This window comes from Furipterus horrens, unplaced genomic scaffold (genome assembly GCF_987537825.1).
Source record: "Furipterus horrens unplaced genomic scaffold, mFurHor1.1.pri manual_scaffold_6, whole genome shotgun sequence".
In the NCBI taxonomy this organism is placed as follows: domain Eukaryota; kingdom Metazoa; phylum Chordata; class Mammalia; order Chiroptera; family Furipteridae; genus Furipterus; species Furipterus horrens.
The window spans coordinates 149,654,235-149,667,589 of NW_028327176.1; the positions used below are offsets into that span (position 1 = coordinate 149,654,235).

Consider the following 13,355-nt stretch of genomic DNA (forward strand, 5'->3'; position numbering starts at 1 on the left):
GGCTCCAGAAACCTGTTAGCATCAAAACTTAGATTTATGTAATACATTATTCTTAGTGATGATATCCTACTCCACTAGTTGGTCTCTGAAAGAGAAAAATGCTAGCCAGAATTTCAGATGAAGGATCTGAAGTTAATAGACCTTCTAATAGCACCCATCAGTTTGTCTTCTTTCAATGCTGCCAAATGCTTTATTACCCCTGTCACTTTGCACTAATCCCAGGAATCAAATCCTGTACAGGTGAGTTGAAGCCAGACATGTTCCAATTTTACTATTAATTAAATCGTGAATAAATACTGTACTCTTTCCAACCATTTGTCCCAGCCTCCATGCACTTGTAACTCGTTGTCTTTCATTTCTTTCAGGACTTAGTCGTTCGTATTGTTTTCATTCTTGGCAACCTGACAGCAAAAAACAACCAGGCTCGTGAACAGTTTTTCAAAGAGGAAGGGAGCATCCCAACTCTGTTGTCATTATTCAGTACATTCTACAAGCTGGATCTGCACCCCAAGAGGCGAGATGGTGAGGGAGATGGGTCGCCCGAGGCACAGAAGCCACAGGCCCAGGTGGAGGACGTGCTCATCAAGCTCACCCGCGTGCTCGCCAACCTGGCCATCCACCCGGGCATCGGGTCGGCCATGGCTGCCAACCCACATGTAGTGGGCCTGCTCCTCGCCACACTGGGTAAGACCCCTGGCCCGCCTGCAGGGCTGCATCAGATGGGGGGGGGGGCAGTGCAGGGGGGTGGGGTGTGGCAGGGGGCGGGGAGCTGCGCCCTGCAGCCAGAGACTGTTCTGAGGGCTCCGTGTGCTGAGGGATTTATTAGTATCAGCTCACTTTAATAAGACTTCTCAGCCCTGTGAAAGAAAATTCCTCTTCTGTTCAGAAGTGCCTCAAAAGTAACCCAGATTTTTAAAAAGTGAAAATATAGTAATACATATTATTTCTAAAACCCACTGAATTATATGTACACTTTAAGAGGGTGAATTTTATGGTATGTGAATTACATCGCAATATTTAAAAAATATACTGATCAAATTACTAAAAATTGGCCAACATAACCACAAAGAGTTTAAAATCCCAAATTTTTCCATGGTTAGCCCATGTGATTAAAGTGTATTTATCTTTTTATTTTTCAGGTAGTTACGCTATCTGTAATTACAGCTCCCAGTCATTCAGGTCTTACCTTTTCCTCTGTATCAGTCAGCTCAAGCTACCATAACAAAATGCCACAGACTGGTTGGCTTGAAAAACAGAAATTTATTTCTCAGAGCTCTGGAGGCTGGAAGCCCAAGGTCAGGGTGCTGGCCTATTTGGTTCCTGGTGAGAGCTCCCTTTCTGGCTTGCAGCTGACAGTTCGTGGGCCTTTCTTCGATGTGTGCATGTGGGGAGAGACAGTTGCCTCTTCGTATAACTCCACCAGTTCTCTCTGATAAGCTCTCTACTCTTATGACCTCATTTAACTTCCATTGTCTCCTAAAGCCCCTGTCTCCAAATATTATCCCATTGGAGATTAGGGCTTTCACACATGAATTGGGGGGAGTGGACACAACTTAGTCAATAGTGTTCTGTCCCTAGTGCCCCAAAATTCATGTCCTTTTCACATGTAAAATACACTCATTTCTTCTCAACAGCCCCCAAAGTCTTAATTCATTCCAGCATCAACTCAAAAGCCCAAGGTCCATAATCTCATTTAAGTATCATCTAAATCAGCTATTGTGTGACTTGAGGTGTGATTTATCCTGATAAAGAATTCCTCTCCTGCTGTAGATCTGTAAAGCCAGGCAAATTAAGTGCTTCCAAAACACAATGATGGGACAGGCACAGGACAGACATTCTCATTCCAAAAGAGAGAAATAGGAAACAGGGAATGGTTGTCAGGTCCCAAGCAAGTCCAAAACCCAACAGGTAATTCCATCAGACCTTAAAACATACTGGCCCTTCAGCCAGTGCTTCCTTCACTCACAGAGGCCAGCATGGAGGTCAGTACATGGTAAACACTCCATGAATGCTTGGAGAAGGGAAGAATAAATGAGTATATGTTTCCTGTAGCATATGAATGGCTGAATTTTCCTTTGTAATAGAGTAAGCTTTAAAAAGACCATGACCATTCCCTTTAATGAAAAGAAGGCCAAAAGGAGAGATCATGAAACCAGAGAACACAAGAGCTAGCACAGTCCTCCTGCTCAGCTCACAGCCCCTCTTATTCCCTGAGGAAGTTTGGTTTCATACAAGAGGCAAAAGGCACTTCTTAACAAAAAGCAGGGGTCCAAGGTGTGTGCAGTTGCAGAGGTGGCTCCCTCCCAGGCTGGGGGCAAGGTCAGAAGCAAGAGGCAGAGGCCCATTCAAGTTGCTGTAACTAGTTTAGTGTAACCAGCGTGAATTTTCCTCTGCCAGGCCACGTATCCAACTGCCTGACTCCTCACCAAATGTGGATCCTTCAAAAGGAACTCAAAATATCTAAGCCAAACTCATGACCTCTCTCCCAACTGGACCCTCCTCCCCTGACCTTAATTCAGAGAGTGTGATCACTGTTCATCAATCCAGAAACCCAGGAATCATGCTGGCTGATTCCTCTCTCTTGCCCCCCAATCCAGTCTTCACCACATACTGTCCATTTTCCTCACTAAATAGTTTTTCAGTCTGTCCACCTGCTCCATCTCCACCATCACCCAAGCCTAAGCTGAATACCACAGGAGGCACCTGGCATCTGCCCTTCTCTGCACTGTGGTCAGATAAGTCTGGAGGCTGAGTGGAAGGCAGGGACAGAATTACAGAGGGTCTTGTGTGTCATCTAAAGTGTTCCTCCCTCCCTCCCTCCCTCCCTCCCTTTCTCCCTCCCTCCCTCCCTTCCTTCCTTCCTTCTTTCCTTCCTTCCTTCCTTCCTTCCTTCCTTCCTTCCTTCCTTCCTTCATTCCTTCCTTCCTCCCTCATTCACTCACTTATTCTTGCATTCAGCAAGTATTAACTGAGCACCCTCTATGTGCCAGATGCTGCTCAGGGTGCTGAGAATGTAGCAATGAATAAAACTGATGAATCACTAGTCCTTGTGGAACTTATGTTTTTAGGGCTAGAAGACATACATTAAACATACAGCTCAAGTGGTCACATGTTCTCTAGAGAAAATTAAAGTGGACTGAGGGGAAGAGAGAATGATGGGTGCCGTTTTTTATTGGGTGCTGAAGGAAAGTATGTCCAATAAGGTGACATCTGAGCAACAACCCGAAGCACATGAGGAGTGAGCCAAGTGGGTAACTGGAAAAAGAATATATTCCAGACAGAGGGATTAGCGGTGAAAACATTCCTAGGACAGATTAGGCTGACAAGGGCAAAAAGAGGACAAAGACCAGTGTGGGTGGCCACGGGGACCTGAGGGTTGGAGCACCAAATGAGGCCAGAGAGGTCAGGATGGGGGCAGCTGAGAAGGGCCTGAGGGCCACACGAGACCAGTGACATTATCTGACTAACTTTTAAAGGATCACCGTGCCAAGGATAGACTCAGGAAGGAAAAGTGGGTGAGGAGAAACCGGTGAGGGGATGAGAGGTGGGCTAGATAGTAGCTGAGCAGGTGAGAAGTGACCAGATTCTGTGTGTTTAGGGTCAGGGCAAACCAGAGGGCATTAGAGATGTCTGGGCTCACTGCTGTGTGTGGCACTTTTGCTTTGCTACAGATACAGGGCCTAGATCAGCCCAACTTTTCCAGCCCCCGCTGGCTGTGAGGATGGAGCTTAGAGTGTTCTAAGCCCTTGGCAGGAGTGGTCCCCTGCATTCAGTGCATTTCCCTGCAGGAAGAGTCATGGACGTGAAACAGCAAACAGCAAGGGCACGCGTAGCCCTTGCCCAGCCCTTGCCCAGGACCATGGCTCATCCCTGGTGCAGCTGGGTCATTGCTGCAGGGAGGATGGCATTGTTTCTGGCCCTACTATGAGTCTGTGACACCTTTCCTTTGTTTCAGAATACAAGTCAATTGATGATTGTGAGGAGCTGGTGATCAATACTACAGCAACAATCAACAACCTATCTTACTACCAAGTGAAGAAGTCCGTAATTCAAAACAAAAAGCTACATATTGCTGAATGTAAGGTTCAGAGTTGGGTTTGGGTAGGTGCATGTTCAATTAAGGTTTGGATTTTATTAGCTAAACATAGTGCTAGAAGCATTCATATTTTCTGATTTCCTGGTACAAATATCTAAGAGCTTGATTTGATTCTGAAAAATTAGAGTACAGGGAAAGCTTAGTTTCTTAGTTCTTGCTGAAGTCCCCTGAAATTTGTATTTGATCATTTTTAATTTTTGAATTATCAGTATCAGTACTTATTATGATCACTGAGTTATGATATTGGTTTCCAATAGACTTAAAATCAAAACTTAAATTCACTGATTTTTCCCTCCTCTGGTCACCCAACCCAGTGCTTTTAAAGCTTCTCATGAGTAATAACATGGATGCAATCCTGGAGGCTGTGCGTGTGTTTGGAAATCTCTCCCAGGACCGTGACATCTGCGATTTCATTGTGCAGAAGAATGGTGAGTGAATGACACTTACATTCATAAACATGCACTTCTTGCCAATAAACAGCGACGCAGTCTCGGAGCTCGGGTCATGACAATGTGACACTTGTTTCCGCTTTGGGACGAGTAGATGCTTTACATTCTGTTCCGTCCGTCCGTCCGGCTGCCAGCTCAGGATGCCAAGATGGACTAGGCAGTGTCCTCTGTCCCTGCTCCCTCGTGAGAGGACTTCTGAGTTCCAAGACACAGGGAGAGAGAAAGAGGGAGGGAGGGAGGGAGAGAGAATGTGTGTGTGTGTGTGTGTGTGTGTGTGTGTAAGAGAGAGAGAACCAAGTTATCTATACTCTCATTTCTGTCCATGGGAATGGACTCAAGAGACATTCTCCTTCATGAACTAGGATGTCCATTACTGTACTGCTTGTAATAGCAAAATGTAGAAACAACTTAAAAGTCCATCAACAGGCAAGAAAATAAATACATTATGGTACATTCATGCCACAGTATGTTCTACAGCAATGAAAATAAATGAACTAGAGGTACATGGTTCAACATGGATCAACCTCAAACACTTATAATCTAGGAGCAAAAACATTAGTGATAGGGGGCTATATACAGAATAATGCTATTAAGATAAGTTTTAAAGTATGCAAAATAATCTTGGGTATTTGTCTATGTAATGCACTCATGTAGTAATGGTAGTAAGGTATAAATTGTATTTGCAGTTGATAAACTCCACATTTAAGACAGAGGTTATCTTTGGAGGGAAATAAATGCCCAGATATAAAATTGGATATGTAATGTTTTATTTCTTAAACTAGGTGGCAGGTACACAAGAGTTTATACTAACCATCCCCTATATGTCTCAAATTTTCATGTAAGAATAATAACTAAAAGTATGGTTGGCCTAAGAGATGTCCAAACCTGTAGACAATTTTTTTGATTTATTTGAGCCAAACTTACGACATAGCCTGGGGAACCAGATCTCAAATGCTCCTGAGAATAACAATTTTGTGGTTTCTCTTATGCATTTGAAAATAAGCAGGAAATATAAGAAGAATTACGTGAGGGTGGGAAAAAGCAAAGTGGGGGTTGAGTTACAAGACTCCTTTGAGGGGTATTACTTCTTGCATCTCCAAAGTATGTTGACCTAGATGCACAAGAACAATGGATAGGGCTGGCTGAATAACCTTTTAGTAAAGAAGCTATAGGCCTGGGGCATGACTACCCACCATGACCCACTGAGTTAGGAACTTATGATTTATTACAGCACCTCTTTTTCATCCACAAATACCTAATTACCCATGTTCATGACAGAAAATTTAGATGATACAGAGAGAGAGTAAAACAAAGCAGCAGCACACTATTGCCCATCATCTCACTGCTGCAGAGATGACTTCACATTTTGGTGTACATACTCCAGACTCTTAAAAACACACAAATGTGATGCAGGCTTTGCCAAGCTCACTGTCAGATCTGTCAGTGGGGCCAAGGTCAAAACAGGGTGGCCACCTCTCGGGTGTGCAGGAAAATGGGAGGAGGCAGAGCACACACCTATCCATTCTCCTCCAACCCTCTGCCCAGGCCCTGCTGAGAGATGCAAAAACGAGACAGAGTTCTATTTCTTAGGAGTAAGGGAAACTGGTTCCCGGAGGCTGAAGCCTGTCCCCACTTGAAAAATCCTCTCCCCAGCAAGTCCTGCCTCGCCACAGGCCAGTTTCCAGTGTTGTGATCAAGACTCCTGTGGCCCTGGAAGACATCAGGGAAGATGTCAATAGGAGCCCTCTCACAGGGCTGTGTATTTAGAGAAAATTGCTGCTGGTGGTTCAGAAAGGCCCTTGAGATGTTAAAGATGAAGGTCATCTGTTTGGCTGGAAGTCCATGGTTTCCTCCTTTTGACCAACAGGGACTCCACCGCTGCCTCGGAGAGGGAGCTGCTTTCTGGGTCAGATACAGCAGTATCTGGGGACAAGGACCTAGAGGGCAGGGAGCAGGTTCTGGATGTGGTGGGTGCTGGGGAACCTACTGCTGGCCACTGGGTAACACCTTAGGAAGAATGGGTTAAACCCCCTAGTAGGGTTTTCAGTTTTGCAAGCCACTCCCCACTTCCCCTTTGCCCTTTGCCCTTTCCCCTTAAATGAGGGGGCATAAGCTACAGCAGAGAACCTGAGCTCTACTGGTCGGCTTTTGTTCTCTGCCCTCCCAGTACACAAGTTCCTGATCGCACTGCTGGATGCTAAGCATCAGGACGTTTGCTTTTCTGCCTGTGGTGTTCTCCTCAATCTCACTGTGGATAAAGACAAGCGCGTCATCCTAAAAGAAGGAGGTGGCATTAAAAAGTAAGTTTCAAGGCATGGAGTCCTAACACTCTTGGGATCCGGAGGACATAGTTTTCTAGGGAGTTTAGGCCCCGCTCACCATTCCTCTAGGGTAGAGGTAGTTCAACATGTGGAAGAGCCACTAGGGCTGAAGAGGGGATTTAGGTTCCATTGGACACTTAAAATAGCTCAGAAGTAGATTACTGTGATTTTGTAGTTATTTAAATTTGTAGATATGAAAATATTTTAAATAATCACAGAGTAACACATAATACATATTAAATATTACAGAAGGATAATCATTATTGTGCTAAAAATGTAAAAGTTAAAGAGATTCCGACCTAATAACTTCTCAACTTGACTTTTATTAACTCAGGCTAGTGGAGTGTTTAAGAGATTTTGGCCCTACTGATTGGCAGCTGGCCTGCTTGGTTTGCAAAACATTATGGAACTTCAGTGAAAATATGACCAGTGCCTCAGCGTGTTTTGGAGATGAGGACACTCACACACTCTTAGTCGTGCTCACCTCATTTCTAGGTAAGATGCTTCACTGTGACTCTCTTGTCAGAGTGAGATAAAAACATTTTTCTGTGCTCTGAATGGATAAAGATTGGTGTGTATTTGGGTGGCTATATTTCTATAAGCATCTATAATAATTATAAAAATTATTATAATTTGGAAATATCTGGAAGAGACTTATTTATAATGGGGGCACAAAAACTTTTAATTCATTGGGCACTGTCATGATTTCTTCTGTGGCTTTTTCTTTTCTTTTTTTAATTATTTATTTGTTTGTTTACTTATTTATTTATTTTTAGAGAGAGAGGAAAGGAGAAAGAGAGGGAGAGAAACATCACTGTGTGGTTGCCTCTCACTCACATCCCCAACTGGGGACCTGACGTGCAACCTAGTTATGTGCCCTGACTGGGAATCGAACCAGCGACACTTGGTTCGCAGGCCGACACTCAATCCACTGAGCCACACCAGCCAGGGTTTTTTGTTTTTCTTTTTTTCATTTTTAATAGATTGCATAAATACAAAATGCTGTTGCTTAAAAGTATATAGACTTCATTGTAAATGAGAAAATATGACTAAAGGCTATTTTGAATTAAGCCATGCATTTAAGTGAATCCGTACATTTTAATTAGCAGCTGTGATAATAATCAGCTGAAAACCCTGAGCTTTACTGGTCTGCATTTGTTCAGGGTCTGTGAGACTACAGTATTTGACATTATAGTGGGATCCATACCTTGGAAGGTGGGAAATCATTGATACAGACCAAATGCAAAAGGATTGCTTCTTCTAGTTTTAAAATTTCCATTGTTAGGATAATTGTTCTCATACTGGGTTAAGTCTAACGATAGTGATTAGGGAGCAGTAAATGAGTGTGTTCAGTAATCATTTCCCCAAAACGGAGTACCTACCATTTCCCAGCCACCGTTTTGGAATAGCCAGGTCTTGTGGAAAGGCGCCGTTTACTTGAAAGCCGGGGTTCAGGTGGAGTCATCTGGTAAAATGATCTCTCAGAACCTGTCTTTTCATCTTGGAAGCAGGGACCTAATCATCCCTGCCATGCTGCGGGGGATTGTTAGGATCAAACACCCTGAGAGCACGATGGGAAGGCCTAGAGACTGTGGTCAGCTCTGAGCTGAAGTCCTTGCGTTAGCACTTACCAGAGAGGTTTCAACCTGTCTCAGTTCATATTTCCTCATCTCTAAGATGGGGATGATTGCTGTCCACTCTGCAGACTTGATAAGATGAGAAATGGGCCGCTGTGTGGCATAGAGCTTGCCATGGTGCCTGACACACAGCAAGCCCTCAAAACGGTGTTGTGAGAGTGTGTCGTTAGATCCCGGGTGTTGAAACAACATGTTATTAAGCAAGAACTCAGAAGCAGAAGGTTTGCCAGGTTGATGTGAAATCTGCTTTTTCCAGATAAATATAATTGTGTGTGGGTAAGAGTAACAGGGGAAAAAATGTGTGATTTTTAATCATTGAGGTTCACAGACTTGCCTTAATTCAGTTCTCTGCTGTGGCAGAACATTGGAATCAGCTGTGAATCTAAGGAAAACACACTTCTCCTGGCCCCACCTCTAGGAACTCTGATTCGTGAGCTATGGGGCGAGGCTGATAATCTGTTTCTAAAACGTTGCACGGGTGACCCTGTTAGGCAGCCAGGATTGGGAAGAACCCACGCCCTGGTGAATGAAGGGCGTTGAGGAAAGCGTGCGCAAAGAAGGAAGCCAGGAAACCAGCATATTGTTCAGCTTCTCCCACAGAGGACCTGGGAGTCTGTTGCAGGTGGAACCAGCATCCTGGACGGGCCCGCAGGCATCATCTCCACCCTGCTGGAGACCCAGCTCTGCTCCGTCTCTGCTGTACAGAAATTGTCTTTTCTTCCCGTTGTTCCCTCTAGGCTCCTGCGTGGTCATGGCTTCAACTACCTCGAGGCTTCTTACTGTACAGAGTGTGCAACAGGCTTCCTCTGCTGTTGGCGCACTTTTCTGTCTCCCATTTGGGAAGAAGGTGTGATTGGGCCCAAGAGTCACTCTCCTGGGCTGTAGGGCTTTTGTGCCTTAGGCAGCAGCTGCCTCTACCACAGGCTATCTGTGGCTTCCTTTGGCACCAAAGTCTGGGGCAACTCACCATAACTAATGAGGATGGTGGGGACCCAGGGCATAAGGACAGCTTAGAAGGGGATGTGCGCATGGCCGCCTTCTCAGCAGGGGCAGCATGCCCAGCAGGCATTGCGTGGCAGTGGGCCTACTGCTTATTACCCCCCACTCTCAACCTTCCCTTAAAGCCAGGCTGGGCTTCTGCGTGTGCTTCCCCAGTCTCTGCCCCTTTAGTGTGCATATCCCTGACCTGCCTAGCCAGATGCTGTCTGCCCTTGCAGGCCCTTCTCATGGAGCTCTTCAGGCCCCCTGTCTCATCATAGGAATTTGTACTTACATAGCAATTAATCATGAACTGTGTTGCCTCCTCTGTACTATTGTTTTACATCTTCTATTTCCCTACTCTAGTGGAGCCGCTTTAAGAAAAGGATATTGCCTCATGCAAAGTAGGTTCTCGATAGATGCTTGTGGAGTGTCATTAGTGGTGCCTTTGTTTTAAGAGTGCTATCTACATATAAAAGCATGTTCATTCTGTCCTCATAGGATCTCTCTGAGGTCATCAGCTAGGTGACAGATGAGGAAAGTAGGTCTAAGAGGGTTAAGTGACTTGCTTAAGGTCATAGTGTAGCAAAGCCGGGACTTTCCATCAGAGAATAAACTTCTAGCCCTGAGTTTTTCTGTTGCATTACATCGTATACCCCCACCCCAGCCCATGAAAGGGGACTGTGGCATGGATAACAAAAATAAACACAGTGGTGGGACTTCCGGCCAAGATGGAGGCTTAGACGGACACGCTAGGTCTCCCTCTACAACTAGAGAGGAATACAACTACTTCAAAACAAAGGATAACTAGAAATTCCAGAAAATAAAACTACACGGAAGCCCAACATATGAAGTTATAAACCAGCGGTGCCATTTGGGCAGGTAAGAGTTAAAGAGGGCAGCGCTGTTTGCGATCGCACCTGAGACCGTGGCGGGGCAGCGAAAAATCCCGGCGGCAGTCAAGCCCCTGGCAGTGCGCGACCCCAGCGCTGGGGAAAGCAGCCACCGCATCGCCTTGAACAGTGAGGCCCAGGGGGCGGGAGGACGGATCCCGGTCTCCTAGCTGAATAACTGTGTGAATCCATCTTGGACCCCCGCCCCCAAAGAAAGCGCCACAGGGCTGCGAAATAGGTCGCAGACAGGCGCCAGTCGCTGATTTGTGACGCGTACACAGGCACTGCCCCATACAGCCGGCCCAAGAAAACAAAACGCATCTGTCAAAATGAGGCAGACAACTATAGAAATCCCGGTGACACAACTCACCAGGCAACAGATAGAGAACCTCACAGATGAACAGATAAGAAACCTGTCAGAGGCTCAGTTCTGGGCCATTGTTATCAGGTGGCTTACAGAATTCACAAAAGAGCAGGAAAAAGATAAGAAAGAAGCGAAAAACATTCATAACGAAAGGAACAAAACCACATACGAGACAGATGGTGAGGAAAAAAAATCCAGAGTTAATTTCAACAAACTGGAATATGGAGAAGGAACAAGCAGTCAACCAATGCAGCGAGAGGAAATGGGAAGCAACAATGAGAGGATCAGAAACCTCTGGGACAGCTATAAAAGGCCCAACATAAGAATCATTGGTTTGCCAGAGAGTGAGGAAGATGAACTAGAACTTGAAAAATTGAGTGAAAATATAATAAAGGAGAACTTCCCAGACTTGGGGAAGGGAATAGACTTGCAGGTCCAGGAAGCAAGGAGAGTTCCCAAGAGACTGGACCCAGGGAGAACCACTCCAAGACACATTATAATCAAAATGTCAAAAATTAAAGATAAAGAGAGAATCTTAAAAGCAGCAAGAGAGAAGAAAAGAATTATGTACAAAGGGGTCCCAATTAGACTATCAGCTGACTTCTCAAGGGAGACCCTACAAGCAAGAAGGGACTGGCAAGAAATATTCAAAGTAATGAAAATCCAAAACCTACAACCACGAATACTCTATCCAGCGAAATTGTCATTCAGAATAGAAGGACAGAGAAAGTGTTTCCAGGACAAAATAAAACTGAAAGAGTTCATTAGATCCAAACCACTGTTACATGAGATGTTAAAGGGACTGGTTTAAAAAACAGAAGCTAGGGAGATGAAACAAAGGCAAACTAAACAGGCAACGAGAGGGGAAAAGGAACTGTGGGTACGGGAAGCATATTGGGGGGAGGTCAACAGGGAGGGGGAGTGGGGAGAGGGAGGGAGATGATATAGGAATTGGGGATCATGGTAGGAGGGAATGGAATAGACGGAGAGAGGTTGGGAGGAACTGTATGCACAACTGATGGACATAATCTAAAAGGGGGGGACAACTGGAGGGAGGGGGGCCACTGGGTGGAGGGGAGCAGAGGGAAGGGAAATTGGCACAAATGTAATATTTTAATCAATAAAACACATTAAAAAAAATAAAAAATAAAAAAATAAACACAGTGGGTCAGGGAGCCAAGTGACCAGCACACTGTCACGACTTCTCACGTGATCACAAGGCCCTCCTTATGGCCCGTGAGGACTGGGCTGCTTCCTGGCTTTGTCTCTATGGTGTGTAGGCCTCAGACCCTTACTCCTGATGGGGCTGTAGCTGTGTCTGGCCAGTTGGGCAGCAGCACGTGAAATGGATATGAATTGAGAGTGTATTTGAATTTCAGTTCTTTTACAAAGACAGCTAAAAGGCCATTTTGAAACAGGATGAAGCATTAAGTAACAAAGTCTCATGTTACGTGCGAGCACTGCTTTTAGAAGTAATGGCAAGGCAATTCATGAAGTGATATACGTTACCCAGCTTTTCTTTGATGGGTGACTGGGGGAAAAAAATAAAAGAATAAAGTTATGGTCTGCAACATGGTTGGGATGCTGGGTGTTGACAGTCTTTCTGGAAAGTGGTTTAAAAAGAAAGTTGTCTAAAACTTCCTGATGTATTACAATCACTTTTAAACTTATAAGCAGTGTGTTTATCTTGAAGTTTTTAAGTGGTGTGCCCTAGCACTCTAGTCTACCACAAACTTCTCTCAGGGGACCGAGCAACTGGTGATCAGTACGTGCAGTTTATTATTGTGAATGCAAAACACACTAGGTTTTTGTATGTTCACTATAAGGTACATGGAACTTAACATCTAGGTTGCGTGGCAAGGGGTACAGTGGGGCCCAGCCTTCAAGTCAGAGGATCACATGGTCCAGCCTATGCCAAAGAGCTGACAGGTGCTTCTGCAACACGTGAGGACTGGGCCTCATAAGAAAATAGAGCAACACTAAATCCTTCAGGTAGCTACCTGGTGCTGAACAGCAAGCTAGGAAACAGTGCGGTGAGTAAGAGAAGGCTTCACTGATGCTGTAGGACACAAACTATAATGGAGGTCGTGTGATAATGTTCGCTGACAAATTTACTGTTTTGAGTCCTTTAATTCTTTCTAATGGAGTGCCTAAAATGCTAGCATTTGGAAGTGTGCTGTGCACGAAGAACACTTAGGAGTGACTGGTTTTCTAAATCAGTGCTTTTCAGACTGTGACCAGTATCTTTAAAAAATGAAGTAGCAAAGAAAGAAACTATCAGAATATATAACATGTAGTAAAGATAAGTATTCTATTATAAAACATTCATTTAGTTGTATAGAAATACATATACAGTTATAATCTAATATGTATTTCTTAGGTCATAGTCAAAAAAGCTTGAAAATCATAGATGAAAATTTTTCTTGCATTTACCTCTGCCACTCCTTGCAATACAAGTTCCAAATTTTATTATCTAGTGTAATATGGCATTTAAAACATGCATTTGCTGTAATTACTTCAAAAATTTCAGCCTGCTTTTCTCTTACCTATAGCTATTTGGTCACTTTTATTATCTTGTCTAACCCAGTTTAGAATTAATAGGGTCCAAGGGTAGATT

The 13,355-nt window shown here is 44.4% G+C and overlaps 1 protein-coding gene across 1 annotated transcript in view; it reads left to right on the forward strand.

The window, feature by feature from the left end:
* ARMC2 (armadillo repeat containing 2) overlaps positions 1–13,355 on the forward strand; it is a 94,480-nt gene that overhangs the window by 79,028 nt on the left and 2,097 nt on the right. Inside the window, exons 14-18 of the mRNA XM_090280575.1 lie at positions 366–684; positions 3,956–4,078; positions 4,411–4,524; positions 6,713–6,845; positions 7,201–7,361. Of these exons, the coding sequence (XP_090136701.1) occupies positions 366–684; positions 3,956–4,078; positions 4,411–4,524; positions 6,713–6,845; positions 7,201–7,361 (850 nt within the window). The remainder of the gene's footprint in view (positions 1–365; positions 685–3,955; positions 4,079–4,410; positions 4,525–6,712; positions 6,846–7,200; positions 7,362–13,355) is intronic.